The sequence below is a fragment of the Fringilla coelebs genome, assembly GCF_963513975.1.
Source record: "Fringilla coelebs genome assembly, chromosome: 8".
NCBI lineage: Eukaryota > Metazoa > Chordata > Aves > Passeriformes > Fringillidae > Fringilla > Fringilla coelebs.
This window is the reverse complement of record NC_140066.1, coordinates 1,753,433-1,771,121: the sequence shown is the minus strand read 5'-3', so window position 1 is coordinate 1,771,121 and position 17,689 is coordinate 1,753,433. Positions and strand designations below refer to the sequence as shown.

The 17,689-nt window shown below is 42.1% G+C and overlaps 2 protein-coding genes across 7 annotated transcripts in view; one reads left to right on the top strand and one right to left on the bottom strand.

The window, feature by feature from the left end:
* The window catches only part of CTNNA3 (catenin alpha 3), a 418,277-nt gene that overhangs the window by 124,364 nt on the left and 276,224 nt on the right, over positions 1-17,689 (top strand). Inside the window, exon 8 of one of the 6 annotated variants that reach the window (XM_084210855.1) lies at positions 1,411-2,404. The exons of the other annotated variants lie outside the window; for them this stretch is intronic. Coding sequence (XP_084066981.1) covers positions 1,411-1,458 — 48 coding nt within the window. The 3' untranslated portion in view covers positions 1,459-2,404. Of the gene's footprint in view, positions 1-1,410; positions 2,405-17,689 lie in introns of those variants that run through there. 6 annotated transcript variants of the gene reach the window in all.
* The window catches only part of LRRTM3 (leucine rich repeat transmembrane neuronal 3), a gene marked incomplete at its 3' end in the record, with an annotated part of 78,359 nt that overhangs the window by 7,822 nt on the left and 52,848 nt on the right, over positions 1-17,689 (bottom strand). The gene's annotated exons all lie outside the window — the stretch shown is intronic.

Below are 17,689 nucleotides of genomic sequence, written 5' to 3'. Positions count from 1 at the left end.
CATGCTGAGTTTTGCATGCAAATCTTTAAATTAGTTGAAGGATACAGATTCCCTTGGGATTTAATAATTGGCTAAAACTAAAATGGTTTGTTTATTGCAGGAAGTGTTTTCTATTTGAAGTCTATTTTGCGCTGTGATGCAGCTGTTCTCATTGAAAATGTAATGTATGCTGCACAGAATTCCAGGTTTTCTTCTCTCATCCTTCCTTTGTTCTCTGGGGTGGGTTTGTGTTGTTCAAAGAAGAGTGGATGATAATCTTTCCAAAGAATAATTTAAATAGGCAAAAGACCAATTTGCCATATAGCTACCATTGCTCTTCAGTTAAATAACTAGCATATTGATATTTTCTAATTGTTGGAACAAGAGCATTTTCATACATCTTAAAAAAACCCTTTGAATGGTGCCAAAATGCTACTGCAGTTTTGGCAGAGGCTCTCCTGGAATTGAGTGCTTGTTCATTGTCAGTGTAGGAGAAATGATATGTTCACACAGAGAGAAGGGACTTCCTAATGGATATTGAGAGAAACAACTCAAAACACAGAAGAATTTAAACAAAAAAATTCTAACTGAAAATAAAAAAAAAATTAATTGAGAAGAATATATCTAAAAGAAAAGTGAAGTTTACGTTTAATGTTTAAATAAAATACTGCTTTGTCAGACTTGGTTCTTGGACTTTACCATGAAATGGGCAGTGTTTGTTTTGTTTATTTAGTATAATTTCATAAAATCCTTCTGAGTGAAGTATTTCTGATTACATTAGTGAATGGGCTCTGTGTAATTATTTAAGTAAATTTAAAAAAGATGTTGGTTAAAAATGGAATGATATTACAAAAGAAGAGTAATACCAGATACAGCTTGAAAAGCAAGAGCAGAGCTTAATATAATTTATAAATTTCATGGATGGGGAATGTGGGATATATTGATCATTCACTTCTCAGTAAAGGTTCATAATAGGGTTACTGATAGGGTTACTGCATATCCCTGACTGATAAAAATTTGTTGTTTGCTGATGTGATGGAAGTAATAATAGATTGTTTCTTTTCCTTAGCCATCACATCCTGCACATACGTTGTTTGATATTTATGCTAATGAAAAAGTTTTCTTTTTTTTAACTAATTTCCCTTCATGCTATATTTTATCGCTGTGCAATTCTTGAGGGAAAAAGCTCTGTTCCATTCCCAAGCAGTATATGCCAAATTTTTTTATTTCTAAGATGTTTTACTATTTGCACTTGTTAAAAAAAATATTTCTGTCGTGCATGTGCTGCTATGACATTTGTATGGCACTCAGGCTGGCTGTTCGTGTATCAAAGTGTCCAAAACTAAACAGTTCCTCCCTTTAGGACTACAAATTTCTCAGGGCAGGAAAGCATTACTTGGTCAATTTAATATGAACTCCTCTAAATTGTAGGCCAGGCATTCTAAATATGAAGCGACAGTCCCAAAGCAGTTCTTGTGAAGCCCTGTGGCTGCTCGGAGATGAGCGGGGTGCTGCCCTGCCCTGCCCTGCCCTGCCCTGGCGGCCGTGCCCGGGCACAGCTCCCTGCTGTCCTGCACGGCGCCGCGGCTGCGACCGCACCGAGCCACAGGCCTGGCTGCCTCCCTGGGCTGGCCTGGCTGCCTCCCTGGGCTGGCCTGGCTCCCTGGGCTGGCCTGCTGTGAAATACAAAGCTGTGTTTGGTGTCTGGCACAGAAATGCAATGTGTGTGTTTGTGATTGCCATGTGTGTGCACACCGACCATGGGACGACTGCAAATTCTAATAATAACTGAGGAGAGTAAAGCATGGAAGAGGCCTCTGAACCAGCCTGTGTTTGCAATTAACCTGGATTGATTTAGGAGCATTTGAATTACAGCATTCAGGATGTTGCTCTTTGCTTGTAGTCAGGCCTTAAAGAGTGCTGCAATAATAACCTTTTGAAGTTTAATTTTAAAATATTGTTTGTATCCTTGAAACTATAGCTTTGGAATGTATAGAAAGGAAATGTGCTTATCTCACTCCTTAACAAAACTGAGAAAAACAGCTTGAGAAAGGAAGATGGACATCCTCTCAAGGATTTACAACTCCACCAAGGGAAGCTGGACATCACTGCTGTGAGATTTATAGTCATTGTAATATCAAGGGGGACCCACATCTGGGGAGCTGGACTTCACCAGATGGGATTCGTCATTGTTCTTGCAGAAACTGGACCAACATCTCGGGGGCTGCCACCACCATCTGGGGATCCTCCTTTTTGGGACACATCCTGATAAAAACTAAATCACAATAGTGTATAGAATTGTGATGTAAACAAGTAGAAATAGAAACTGCTGAGAGAGCTTCTGAGTACCCCTATAAATAGCTGTAAGCCCAAATATCGGGGTGCAGTTGGAGGGAAAACTGCCTTCACTGTACCCAGTGCTGTTTTGCTCATACTTTACCATAATTAATAAATAAATTGATTGTTGCTTGAACATTGGCCTAGTCAAGCTTCTTATTTATAACACTGTCTCTCTGGCCTCTCTGCCTCTTTGGGCTATCCTGTCTCTCTGACCTGTCCTGGCTCTCTGGGCTGTCCTCACTGCCTCTCTGGGCTGTCCTGCCTTTCTGGGCTGTCCTCTCTGCCTGTCTGCTTCTCTGGGCTGTCCTCACTGCCTCTCTGAGCTGTCCTGACTCTTTGTGGCCTTTTTGACAAGGGGTGCTTTAAGCCCCATCCTACTCACCCCTTGGTGCCAGTGGTTTTCCTTTCAGATTTGTACAGGTGAAGTGCATTTCCTCTTTAAAGAAATCCTGAGCAACGAGAGAAGGGCATACTGGTTGGGGTATTTCTTTAGAGCCAGCCAGTTGCACCCAGTCCCTTTGATCCTCCCTAGAACCCATACAAATAAGTTTGTTTTCTTACTTCAGCTGTGGAGAGAGCAATAATAGCTCTGGCTGCACAGCTGTTTTGGATCACCATGTGTCCTTCAGGTGAAAATGGGGTCAGGTTGCTGTGTGATAGAAGAAGCTGCTTGCAGTATTTTTGGTACTGTGAGTAGGCAGAGGATGGTAGCCTGAGATGTTAAGCAGTATTAAACCCCCCATGTCTAGCAAGAGCCCACAGGACGTGGGGAACACACCAAATGGGAACAGCACTGGCAGTGCTTCTAGCAGCTCTGGTGTGGAAAAGGAGAATGGAGTCTGAATTCTTCTGAAACAAATGATAATAGTACAGACAATGTAGTAAATACATTTGGTTTATGTAATGCTGTAGGGAAACTTCCACAGAATTTACAAGGCAGGATGTGTTTCTGTTCAGAGGTCTCACTTGCTCTGTGAACAAGAGAGGGAATTCTGTGGCAAACAGGACAAGCTTGGAGGGCTCAGGGCTCGGCCCAGCTGTGTGCAGGGAGCAGGGAAGTGCAGGGGCACTCAGGGATGTTCCTGGGCTGTGTGCCTGGGGTTGGGATCTCCTGCCTGCAGGTGCAAGGTGGGCAGGACTGCACTAAAAAAGGATTTCCCTCTGAGCTTGAGAGGGATGAGATGATGTGCGAGCCACCTGTGTTAATGGGTCTGTGCATGTTAAAGATAATAAGATAGTGCTGCTTTGCAAAAGGAGAAATTTGCACTCCGAGGCCTCCTGCCCTACCTTAGCTAGCTCTAGGCAGACCCTGATGATGGAACATAAACTTCCACTTAGATGGAAATTCAAGAATCTGAGAAATGTTGGTGTGGATTAGAATGAAAAAACAATTAAGGACTTTTGACATTTTTGACATATTTTCATTTTGAATTAGAATATTTTGTTCTAACTGGTTTTTGTCACATGCTGTCTTAGTAATTAAACCTTCAACAATATGGATTATCAAAATTGATTTTTGAAATGTTGATTAAATCTGTAAAATGCCAATAGTGTATTGAAATTTTAATGAGAAATTGCAGTCTAATCCAACTGTTCCAGACTTCTTAGTGAGATAGGGTGTATATCTTCTTCTTTTTCTTTTTTAAATTAATTTAGTTAATTGCAATTTTCCGTTGCAAAAAATCCATCCATGTCTTTTTGACCAATTCTGAGTACCTGGAGAATAATTTCAAGGATTGGTTCCATTGCTCAGGCCAAACCATGCCATTAGCAGGATAGTGGTCACAAAGGATCATCACATCTCATCTCAGACATTAAACACAGACAAAAAAGGTAATCCAGCAACAATAGATGGAGTTACTAACAGTGCCAGTGTGATACTTGCTGGCTTTTACTAATTAAATGACTTAATTAAGTTGCCAGGACAGAATGTAGATAATCCCTATGTCAGTTGTTTGTTATCATCTGGCTGCTTGGGCAGATCAGTGTCTGGTGTGTGTCATGCATCAGGATGTGGCATGGAACCCGTTTTTTCCCTTTCAAGTTCCTTAGGCATTTCTGCACTCTCTCTGAACATAGCAATCAAAAACCAGGTGCAGGCTCTGGCTTGTGCCATATGTAGGGCTCTGATGGCACCTGTGGGGTGTCAGGGGTTTGGAGGCAGGGGTGGTTCTGTCCTTACAAACCCCTCTCTAAGGCCATTTGCTTTGTGTTAAACTTTGGCTACAAGAATTTGCATAAGAATGACTAAAGCAAAATGAATCTCTAGGACTCCTTTTTCAAAATCTGGGTTTGTGTTGTTTAATATGCGCAGCAGGTGGCCGAAAATCTGACCAAATTTCATAATCAGATGTCAAACAGAGGTCACATCTAATTACAAACCTTCTTTCTAAATATTTCAGCAGAAGTTCTTTAGGGGGATTTAGAATAAGAGAGAAATATTTGATAGAACTTTGTGTGACAGAGATGTTTTCTGCCTTTTAAAAGAATAGTTTGCTGTTTATCGTTTTGTTCCTTTTGGTAATGTGCTCTGCACATTAAAAATAGATGAACAGAGAACTATTCAGCTGAGCTACCCAAAGATGCAGGTGGCTGGTGCAGAAATCTGCCAGTCTCAAACTTACACTGGAAAATTCCCCATGAAAGACCTCTTACCCCAGAGCTGGTGAAGTTCACTGGAATGGGACATGTTTGTTTTCTAGCAATGGATTTTACACTTGTACAGAAAAAAAATTCTCCAACCTCATGAACCTTAGCAACACGTTCTGTAACTCCTATTTGATTTTACAAGCACAGAGATTTATAAAAAGGAAGTTTATGTGGATTTCAGTGCTGCTCACTTCTCCCTGTTATGCCCTGAGTCTGCGGCACTGCTCCTGAGTCAGGCAGCTGCCTTTGGTCACCCAGGATTTATTAGAAGACTGTGCCTCTGCAGGCACTGGGCCTCACTTGCAATTTGCCTTCCACAAAGTTTTTGATTGTATCTGCACTCTGCATCTGGCATTGGCAGGAAACAGGTCTGGGGAAGGCCAAGTACTGCCCAGAAAATATTGCTTTTTCCTAGGATTATTTGAGGACTTAGTGGAAACGTGGAATTTGGAAGAGAAGTGCGATAAAATAATTATTTGAGCATCATGATTTAGGAGAGACAGCCAAATTGCTGATTGTTGAAGCACTTATTTCACTTCTATGAATTTCTGTGGTAAGCGAAGGCTGGCTTGAGAATGAAGTGACTTTAAAGGAAATTGTAGATTGATTGATGCTGCAGTGGTTGCCCCAGAAAATGCTGTTGCTTCACAGTCAGCACAGAGCAGTCCTTTGTAGCTTTGCTGCCAGTTCAGCTCGTACCTTGCATTTTCTGTCACCGTGTCTGTGGTTCCCTGAGGTGTCACAGCCGGGTCACATCTGCAGGCGGTGTTCTGGCACCAGTGGAATGCCCAGGCTGGGCTCTGGTGTCTGAGGACACTCAGTGGCTCTGTGCAGAAGGCACTCCTGCCTGCAGGGCAGGGCGAGGGCTCCAGGGAGCTCCTGCGCTGCTGCCTGTGCCGTGCAGCTGCTGCCTGGATCCCGCTGGGCTCACAGGGGCTGTGTGCCAGGCTGGCACTGCCAGCCCACTGCCTTTCTCTGTTTCTACAGTGCACATCGGCTTTAAATCTCAAAACAGGGATGGTTGAAAGTTGGCTTATATAAAACTAATAACTGATGGTTTAAGAGAAAGTAAAATTATGAAGAGCACCGTACTCAGAGATAACCCTTTTCTTGATGTTACTGAGAAAAGGGATGAAAAGGATTATCTCATGAACTACTCCACAGATAAGGTGGCAACTTGAGGAGAGTGCAGCAAGGAAAGGAGGAATAATTAATTTTAAGCTTGGTTTGCATCTGTAAGACAAACCACTTAGCATCCTAGATAGCCAACTTTTTCAGTACATGCCATCATTCACTTTCTGGAGTAAATGTAAAAATTGCAGTAGAGCTTTCAAAACACTCTAATAAATTCATTTTCTGAGAAGTAGTTATGTAATTGGAATAAATAACACGCTTTATCCTTTTTTTTTATTTGTTTGTTTGTTTAAAAAGAAAAGCTTTAAAGAGCAAAAGTTATTTGCCATTCAGAGAAACTAATGCAATTGCTTGGGCTGATGATTTGTATTGAATTGTTGATATGTTCATTTCTTCTTCATTAACAGATTATCTTTGATTCTTTAAGAGCTATACATACAGCCTAATGGGTTTTCAGTTTCTGAGAGTCTTTATTTTCTGGGTTTTATTCAATTAGTATGTGGTGTTTTCACATATGTTGTCTGTCTGAAAGCAAGTGAGGCAGACAAACAAACAAACAAATCCTGAAAGCATTCTAGGCTCAATCCTTAATCTACCTGTCCTTTCTGTTCCTTTCCACTCCTGAAGAGGTTTGAGCACCGTGCTGCTGTTTTGTATCACCTCTTGGCTTCCCTGCAGCAGCCAGAGTCTCTGGACTGTAGGATTTTTAGTGCACCTGAGCAGCCAGCTTGTTCTTGGTGCTGCATTTGCTGTGCCTCCTGCACTGGCACTGCCGTGCTGCTCCCAGCCCAGGAGGAACGCCTGGGTGAGCTGTGCAGTGTGGAGGAATGGTTACAGGGTAGAGGTCACTTTGACCCTCTCTCATTAGCGGACCCAAGGCTGGGAAAGTACCAAACCCAGCTAATCTGAGTTCCTTGCACCTGCAAGAACTTGTGTCCTTGAGCATAGCAGTAGTACAACAACAATAATGAGGATGAGACGTGAGAAGCAGAAATGTAAGTTCTCAAGAATGAGGAAGAGCTGATATTGCAGTATAACCAATAGATTGTTTAGCTTACAGAATATGCATGAGCTTATTACCTGTTGTGTATAAAAGTCTGGTGCTTTATCAATAAAGTTGGAGCTTGCTGATTCTTACATTAAGAGTCCCAAGACTTCCCTCACTGTGACAAATGGCGCCTGAACAGGGACAGTGCAGAGATCTCCAGGGGAGGGCAAGGCAAGCTTTAGCTCCTGCAGCTTGTCTGGGTAAATTGAGGAAGGTAAGGGAATTGCAGCTCAGCCAAAAGATGAGCAGCATGATGATGCTGCTGGGATGGGACCTCCACTGAAAAGCAGCACAAGTGCACGTGTTATAAGAAGGTTTTAAAAAGCTCAGCTTGTCTAGGTGTCCAACTGGAAAAAACGAATGCAGTGAGAGCAGGAGTGTTTGGGAGCCTCAGTGCTGGGTGTCAGGCTGTGGCAATCTTTGCCACAGTATAATTCACTGATGTTTCTCTCCAGTGTTATTCCCCTGGGCCCGGGCTCCTTTTCAGTCTGCCTGCTGTGCTGGGACCATAACCCACTGAGTTGTGTGCAGCATCAGGGGAGCTGGTGGGACAGCTGCTTGTTCATTTCCTTGTCTCCTTTGGCTGGGTGGCTCAAGCAGCCCTGCTGCTGACACAGCTGTGTGTGTTGGTGCTGTCTGGCCGTCCCTCTGTACGTGTGGCTCAGCTCAGCACCCACTCCTGAGAGCTCTGTTGCGTGCATGTGGTAGAATGAGGATTGGCAGAGTCTTTATCTGCTTTCATTTCATTCTGTGATCAGGAATGTGTCTGCTCAGTGGGTTTTCTAACATCTAAAATATGTTCCACAAATGTGTTTTATACTGATTTTATGGAATCTTCTGCTTTGATGGATAGAACTGTATGTCCTTTCGAATTTTTTATTTTTCTTCAGTGTTGGAGAGTTATGAATACTTCTCAGCTTAGTCTCTAATTTTTTTCCTCAATCAGAGCCAACTCTAACTTGATGGAACAGGTGGTTGCTTAAACAGCAAATTGTTTAACATAAAGCCCTGGCCAGGACATAGCTTCTTTTAATTAAACAACTCACAGTGCCCCTGCCAGCTATCTTTTCCCTTGCTCAGCATTGCAGCACTGCTTTGGACAGAATGTGCAACAGTAAAATAAAACACATCTCCAGCATGAGCCCTGTTTCATCTGGATCACTCAAACTTTTCTTGTATATTTTGTGATATGAAGGTGCCATAAGTCTGGATGGGACCTGCTTTTCCTACATTTCTTTTCATGATACCAACCTCTTCTTGTTTCAGGGGGAAAAATGCCAAATTAAACACGTGGTTCCACCTTTCCAATGCAAAACACTCTGACTCAGGGTCTTCAAAGCCAGGGCATGAAGGATTGCTTGGCTTGGGTGTTACTGAGACACCAAGTGAAGAGGCGCTGAGAGGGGCACAAAGAGAGAGGCTCTTGGTGCTGTCCCCTTACCTCATGTCCTGACTCCTCAAAGACTGGCCCTGGCTGGCAGGGAAGGGAAATGCTCATCTGGCAAGAGGTCCATTGTGCACAGAAAGTCCATTTTTTCCCTCAGTAATTCAGGATGTATTCAGAACCTCTGGGATACTTCCCCTTGGCAAGAACTCGTCAAACCAGCCAGCCCAGTGGCTCATTTTAGGAGGTTTTTAACCTGTAAGCCATTATTGAGCTCCTGGATGATAGTCAGGATTAATTTCCAGTGAAACAGGTGGACTCCTCCATCACCTAAGCAGACAGTGCTGATAGCCCTGTTAATCATGAAGATGTCATAACTCTGGGGTATTACAGGCTCTGGAAACCAGTTGGTTTAGAGGTTATGTTAAAATCTCTAGTTTTGGCTCTTTCAGATTTGCAGAAGTGTTTGCTGGCACAACTGGCAGGATGAGGTCCTAGTTTTCAGGTTTGAGAAATGTAATATAATTCCAAGTATTTATAGTGACCTACTTACAAAAAATGCCATGCTACCATTACCATACTGTTTATATAGATGTGACAAATATAAAAGAAGTCTGATACGTTTATACTATAAAATACCATCTCTGTTTTTCTGAACTGTAAAGTACTTTTCTCATGTACTGGTTAATAGGGCATGCAAAGAGGTTTTTTACCAGATGTCAGAAAAGGGATCCCAAAGTGCTTTGTTCAGAGGAAATCTAATGTTGATTGCCACCAAAGGGGGAATTGGGTCCTCCAGTAGATTTCAGCTTTTGTAGCCTCAACTAAGGAACTGGCAGCTTGTTGACAGATAAATCTGGGCTGAATAACAGAAATTCCATTTAATTTACATTTATTTTAAAGTGAAAATCTTTTTGCAGAAAGATTTTAGCATAGCAGTTTTCCTGCTACACTTTTTTTGGTTTTTTGGCTGAAGCTTAAACAGTTGCTTGTGTTGTCTGTACACATGAGTAGACTTTGGACTGAAAAGAATGTTTAGACTAGAGAATTATATACATATTTATTCCTAATGTTATTGGCTGCTTATTGCCAAATTATCTTGCTGAAAGTATAGGATGGGGATCTTTAAACTAGTCACTGTAAAGCATTCCTTTGTTCTTTTAATTGCTAGTATCTTACCAGTTTCATAGGCATTTCCTATTTTTGTGGCACCTACTTAAATGTGATGCATTGCTGTATCTCTGTTCAAATCCATGGTAAGAATTCAAGGTTGATGTCTCATCTCAGTATTGGATTTGATCTGTTACAGGCCTTTAAAGCATTATGGATAGTTTGATCAAATAATATTTTCAACTGACTCCTGAATTAACAGTGAGAGACTGACAGATATGTTCACTCTCATTGACAAAGATACTGTTAGTCCTTGGATAATCCCCCAAGTCCAGGCTTTGGATCATCGCTCACTTATTATAAATCAGGGTGAGAGGATTTACTAAATCAAGATTTCAGAGTATTGGAAAAGTATGTAATTTGGTGTGCTCTCAGAGGTGTCCCAAGTAATTGTGCCATCGGGGCTCAGGATGTGACAGTGGGGTACAAGCCTCACTTTGGTACATGGTGCTGGGCATCTGCTCATTCTCAGCGGGTTTCAAAAACCACAGCCAGGCTTTTCTGACATCCCATGGTCCCCCTGCACAGCTGCATTTGACTCTCAGCTGCAGATACAGCTCTTGAGGAAGAGTATGGTGAGTTACACTGTGGTTTGGGGTGTATAGCAGCCTGCGAAGTGGTTGTTAATGATGGTGATGATGTTACAAAAACATCTGCTCCTGTCATAATTGATGCCACCTTTCATCAAGATCAGCACCTTAAGCGGAATCAGACATTAATTAATATAGGAATTGGTCCAGTTGTGTAGAACTTTTTCCTCTGGAAAAGTCCATTTGGCCAGGATAGTGGTCCTAAAGGAGATTTCAAACTTGTCTAGGTGAAAGTCCTTATGCTTTTTCTGATTTTCCTTTGTGTTTCTGGACCTGTGTCTCAGTTCTTTTGGGGTCTGCTGTTTCTCTAGGTGGGGAGCAAAACAGAAATCTCTTTAATGCTGCCCACGAAGAAGTACTGTGCTGTTACACTCTTCCATGGCAGTTCTTTAAGTGTCTCCATTGTGCACATTTGTATTTTAATTTTTCACTTCAATACACATATACAATATGACAGACTTCTAGTTGCTATGTTCTTATTTATTTTTAAAATCCACGTGTTTCATTAATGCCTGTTTCTTCTGATAAACTTTCAGAAGATGTATTTCATTCTCATCCCACAGCTAGGACTGGTTAAAGCAATTTTCACAGCAACTATAGATAAATGCATGGTAAGTAAATTAGCTTTTATTATAATCACAGTGACTTTTCAGCTTTTATTATAATCACAGTGACTTTTCTTGTCTATTTGATTTTCGCATGTTCTTGTATGACTTCTCTAACTTTAGTATATCAGAATGAGAGAGGATTTGCAAGGTGCCTGCATGAGCATTTGCTGCAAGGTGCCTCTGTGCTCCTGAGCTGCACACCAGGGCAGCAGAGCACAGGCTGTGCAGGGGCCTGCAGAGCAGGGCCACGAGGTGTTGGGAGAGCTGTGGGACATGTCTGACCTGGGAGCTCTGCCAGGACACCAGAATATCCTGCTGGTTCAGGCTGCTTGTGGTACACTGGGTCAGCATCATGGGTTTCTTCCTGTGAGCCAGAGGAGCTGCAGACACTATGGAAGAAATCTGAATGCCTGTTTTGTGTATTTTATAGTGTGTTTAGAAAGCAGGGGTTTGATGTGTTTGTAACATTGGCTGTCTTTCTGGGTACTGTGTTGACCTAAATTGAATAAACAGGGATAAAATGGGTACTGTACATAGACCTGTTCATGTGTGCTGATTTGACTGAGGTGCTAGAGGATAGTGAATGAGAGCATGGCAGGGAATGTGAACTGCAGGGTGAACTTCCTTATTACATGCTGAAATGAGGGTGAGGTCTTGGGGCAAGCTTTGTAGCAGCTGAGCTGTCGCTCTCAAGTCAGGAGAACAGGAGATGAAAGCCGGCAGAAGCTTCTCCTGGATGGGTCATAGGGCAGCACCTTAGTGGAGCTGAGGATTGGAATTGCAGGAGGAGACTGCAGGCATGTTGTAGGACAGAACTAGACTTCAGATTGGCAGCTGGGAGATTTGCAAACATGGGGTGCCTGGTTCTGCCTCATGAGGGACTGGGGGAGGGGAGGGGCAGTTCAGCACAGGCTGTATGGGCACCATCAGCATGCTGATACAGAAAAGGAGTGGCACAGGAGCTACTTCAGTGCTTGAAATTGTTTTACTCTGGTCAGCACTGGTGAGGCCTTGGCTCGAGAGGAATAATGCCCACTATTGAAATGTGTCATTAAAGTTACAGAATAATCAGAGATTTCCTGAGGGACGGCATTGGGAGAAATCAGAATCTAGAAATGACGACTTACAAGAATGATTTGGAGTATTCAGTCAAGAGAGCATGAAGGGACATGTGATAAACCCCTTCAGCTACTATACAGTTCTGCTGCAAAGAATGGAAGATCTGTTCTCCATCATAGTGGTGGGTAGAACAAGAAGCAGGTCTCAAATAGGATTAAATTGGATTAAACTTCTCCTGTTAGGAATAATTAAGTATTGTAATAGCTGCCAGAGGAAATAGAGAAGTGTACTTCACAGGAAGCAAGCCAGAAACAGAGGAGCCAGACTTCTGTCAAGAATGCATTGTGGCCATTGCTGCTGGGGCAGGTGATGGAAAAGGTGATCTCCCCAACTCCTCACAGCCCCCCTCTAAAATACCAGTTTTCAAAGATACTTTGAATTGGAACCAAACTAATTCTCTTATGTGTTTCTCAAGTCTGATTTGGATTAAACATTTTCTCAGTGGGTTTCTGGATAGAAGGCTTTTTGTTGTTAGAATTTAGTATTGGCATTCCATGCCCTCTGCTCCCCAACCCTCCAAAAAAGAAAACAACCACTTTTTAGTCTTGAAAAGTTCCTAGCTTAGTAAGAGATATTGATTGTTCCCAGAATTAAGAAGGTGTAGATCAAAGAAATACACTTTTGAGTGAGGATAGTCCTTGTAAGAGAAATAGAGCAACAAGTAGGTTAAAAGAGAATTTGGAGGTAGCTGTGTTTTGTGTGGGATCAGAGATATTCTTGCCAAAGTCCCATCTGTTCAGTCTTTTTTCAGTTCTGTTTTCTTCTCACCTCTCTGTTGTGATTGCACTCCAGAAGGAGACATTACTGTCTGACTGAAGTGCTGAAGTCGTGCTGCTTGTCTCTCCAAATGCAGGGATCACAAAGAGCAACTGAGTTTTCACTTTCTGAGAGGTTTCACTGGTGGTAAAATCACCAGGAATAATCTGATCCAGGAAAGCCTAAGACTGTCTTCAGCAAATGGGGATCAAGTAAAGGAACAGTCTTTGTTCTGGACAGAGATAACAACCCCACTCCCCAGGGCTTTTGCAACTGACTGTGAAACTGTTGTATTCAGGACTCTTGGCAAAATCTCTCTTAGTGTGGTGTGTGGTTTAATCACACCTGTGATGTTCCTCCTTGAGTTAAACTGTGAAAAAGTAGAGTTCCACCTCAACAGAACTCTGGGGAAAAGATGTGTCTGAAAAACTGAGGGCTGAATCCTCAGTTGCCAGCATGTAGCTTCCAGTGCATGGCACAGCTCTGTCAGAAGGAAACCCTGGCTAGCCTGGAGCCTGGGAATGTCTTCAGAGGCTGAGTGACTGAGAGGTGACACACGGAGCAAGCTTCTAATGCTGGAAATTCTGCATTTGCACCTGACCCAGCCCCCTTGTGTGTGGCCCTGAGGAATATTTCTGTGTGTTGGTTGTTGGTGGCTCCCTGCAGCACTGGGAGAATATTGCCTCTTGAGAGAGGCACTCCTAGTGGAAGATGTTATTTCTCTTTTATCTTGAATTGGTTCGGATGAGTGATATTTTCTCAGAATACGTCTGCCATTTCTGTGTGCCCTCTCTAGAAGTTTTAATAGAGTTTCTCTCTTCCCCTATCCTGAAGAAAGAGGATGAAAGTGATAGCAGTAATTGGGAGAGACAGTCACGTAGGATGGACAGCACAGGGGCTTTCATGTTTAAATTACAAAAGATTTGGGCTAGATGGAATCTTTTCCTCCTCATCAAGCCACTTAGAATGCCATATATCAGGTTTATTTCTGGGAGAGTGGGTTAATGGATTTAATTATGCTCCTGCTTTCAGTATCATAAATCAAAACTGATCTAACTGGGCTTATGCCAATAGCACAATAAATGTAAAAGGAAATCAGGGGGTTAATCTATTGATGTATTTCATTGGGGCTTAATAAATCCACCACAACTGCCAAAATAACTTTTGGGTAATTTGCAAAACTAAACATGTACCTCTAGGGCACTGAGTTGTTCCTTGGAAGCTGGGCATCTCCTGGCTGGTGCATCTTTCAGGAACCTCAGGTCATGTTTTCTTCTGCAAGTGGCAATGGATTCAATGTGCTGCGCTACTGGGGCAGAGTGAGTGTGGAAGCAGCGTAGAGCTGGCACAGGCTACTTGCTTAAAGACAAATTAAAAAAGGATTAAAAAGTTCTCACTGTCAGATTTATTTGTAAAGAAAATTATTCAGTTGCTGGGGGATATCAGTAATTGCATATAAAGCAGTGGGGAGTGTCTGTAATTGCTGTCTATTCTATGTACTTTCTCCTGAGAGCTCAGGTCCATACAATGGTGAAAATTCAGCTTGAAATGCAGGAGCTGTTAATTGGCCTCGAGATTTATCTTCATCTCTCTGTAAGAGTTTTGCCCAGGCTTTTAGAGAGCCAAGTTATTTGCAAAGTCAGTGGAGTTTTATTGGGAAAGATTTATTGGTTTTTTGTAATCCAGCTAATGAAATGAAGCAGATTCACAGTTTTGGCCTCAGCAGCATGACTAAATGGCAGAGCTGGGTGTGCAAGGGAATCAGTGGGGAGGTACAGCCTGGGTGCAGCACAGCTACCTTGAGTTCCCTTTCCAAGCACAGGATGGAGGAAGTTCCCATCTCTGCCTCTGTTATCAGCACCACTCTTGACTGAAACTGTAGTGATCTGACAGCAGTCCTGGGGGATACCATGCCAGGGGCTTAAAAGCAGCTTTGGGGGAAGGGGCCTGCTCTCCTGGGCTCAGATTGATAGGGCAAGCAGCAGCAGCTTCATTTGCTTTCATACTGACAGTACCAACACCTTGGAGCAGTTTGTGTAGGGCAGGAAAGAAAGGACTTGCAGGAGCTAGCAGCCACAGGACACCTAAATCCTTCAGAGAAAAGGAATTTATTGCCCTCTTATCAGAAGAAAGGAACTTCTTCCCGCCTTGAGGGCGCTGTTGGGATTAGGAGGAAGAAGGTAACAGATGACCAGACCGAATCCTTTATTTGAATGGGATTTATGTATCATGTATGAAGTGTATGAATATGCAACAGGTTATTGTTTTTAAAGGTTAATCCTTTGTTAACAGGGGTCCTTTTTTGGGCTTGTGCTGCCCAGAAAAAGGAACCCGGACGTCCATAACTCTTTGTTTTTTGTTGTCTCATATTGTCCTAATTCAAGTTGTCTAAATTATTATTACTCTAACTGTATTGCTATTTTCTATAACCATTTATTGCTATTAAACCCTTATAAAATTTTCAAAAGAAGTGACTGGCGTTTTTCACATCTGCCACGCTGCCTGTGTCCAGCAGGGATTCAGGCAGGTGCCACCCTGCCCTCAGACACAGCTCTGGCATGGAAGTAGTTATAACAAGGCATTTTATTGCTGAAGCAGGTGATTTTCCTACAAGATTTCAGGGAGAACTAAACTCATTGTTGGACAAAACTCGGGAGATATGTTTTCAGTTTTTCATATACGAAAACAATGGAGTTATTTTGAATGTTGGAATCTTTTTTACTGGAGCAAAGATTCCCGAAAAGCTTTGTGGATAAATACTTTGCTAACTCTAGTCTATAACTTTCCTATGGAAGCTGATCATACTTGACAAGGGAAATAGGATTCCACAGGAGGTTATATGAAATTATGAGATGCTGCAAATGGAAATATACTTTCTTAGGCAGAGGAGAGAGAACAACTTCTCCGTAATTGAGTTGCAGATAAAATTGAATTTAAAGGGTCCAGCAAGCTCGTTTGAAGTTCAAAGAAGCTGGTGCATAAATTTGGCCTGCCTGGAGTTACTGCATCTTTACACATACAGCTTGATCAAAAGAAAAGCAGAAATGGAGTAGTTCCAGAAATCCAGATTGATTAAGTCAATCTTTCTTACCCAGCAATGGAATTCAGAAAAATATCATTTGGTCTTCTCTAAAATATTATCCTCCTGGATCAAAGGATTTCACTTCCAGCCTTTCTATACTAATCAAACAGTAAAAAAAAAAAAAGAACTTGTACAGCAAAAAGATTATGCTCTTTATCATCTATTCAAGTTAGCAGTTCATGGAGGCTGCTGTCCTGCAGAGTAAGCTACAGAAATGCTAAGTCAGTAAAAACATTACTTAATAGCTTACATTTACCTTTGTGACTGACTTGGGGAATGAAATAGTGAAATGTAGCGTGATCTGTAAAAGTCTCCCTATTTCATATTAGGATTTATTACTTTTTTCTGTGAAATGGAGGGCTATTATTTGTGGAACCTCTGGAGGATCCTGCCGGCAGGAAGAGGCCAGGAGCAGCGCAATGTTTGTGAGCTGAGATCTGAGTACCAAGAGTGCCCAGACTCTGAGTTCTTGGGGAGGTACACAGTACAGCTGGCAGGAATAGATGCTTTTAATTAGCTAGTCTGAAAAATCTGCATAGAGGCAAATGCCCTGGTACCACTCTTAGAATATATTGTTTCTGGAGGCCTTAATTCAAGGAATCAAGGCTTGAAAGTATAATTTAGGCCCCAGAGTGGGACAAGGCTGGATGAAGATTGATGAGGACAGACAAAATCTTTGAGACTGTGACCTTTAACATAGCAAATTCTGTTCTATGATCCTGATAATTTCACAGTGTTTTAAAATCTAACAGAAGCCAATTGAAGGGAAGTAAGTACAAATGTTTTCCCTGTATGTATTTCCGTCTGTGCCATACATGCTGGAAGTGCAGGTGAGGAAATTAGAAAATGAATGTTGATCTGCTAGACCTAGAGTCATTTTGGAGCTTAACTGCCTGAGAGAGGTCTCTGCAGGCCTGCTACTGCAGCAGGGGGAAGCTGCAGCAGTGCTGCAACCTGCCCTGTTCCATCCAGGGCCTTTTGGCTGCCCAGGGCATGCAGTGCCCTTCCACAGGAGTTAAAATACAGATAAGGAAATACATTTAGGTGAGGTAGTTTTAGTGCAGTGAGTCATTTCTCCTCCTTTCCCAGCAAGGTTTTGTGCAGTTCTAGAGGTCTGGAAGAGCCTGGGAGGAAGCTGACTTTTATGGAATGTGAGAAATGTCGTAATTCATTTTAAGTACGTGTCTAATATTCCTACATGCCTCGTACCTTAAAATCTGGCCTCTCTTTGAGGTGGCACAACTCTTTAATTCTGTTAGGCTGTTAAAAATAATACCAATCTGTTCAGTCACTGACAGCAGGTTTTTTATTGTGTGGTGATTTGGGATTCTGAGAGTTATGGGGGAAGGTGACCTTGATGCAGGTTTAAGTGCAGCACTTCTTGACACGAGGCAGCAGAGAACAGCACTAGTGTTAACTTCATTACATCGTTAAATCCACTAGGGCTGAATTACTGAAACAAATTAAACAAGGGATGTTCTTATTTCATAAACTGCACTTAATCTCATGCATGGCTGTGTTTATGATAGAGTCACAGCAATACAGTAAATTAAATGTGAATAGAAGTCACACCAATATCTTCATAAGCAGATGTTTTGTATCTGAGCTCAAGTAGAAATAAGATAAATCTCAAGTCATTCAGGGCAAGAAGATTGAAGTCTCATGCATTTACTAAAAAAAGATAAATTTGTGATTTTGAATAGTTAACATTTGTTCTCTTCTTCAGTCTGAGGCACACAGAAGGCTGGTCATTATGTCATGCAGTAAAATTACACTTAGCAGAATTTGCAATGGAATTTTGCAAAGAAATAAGCAGAGGTGATGGGTACA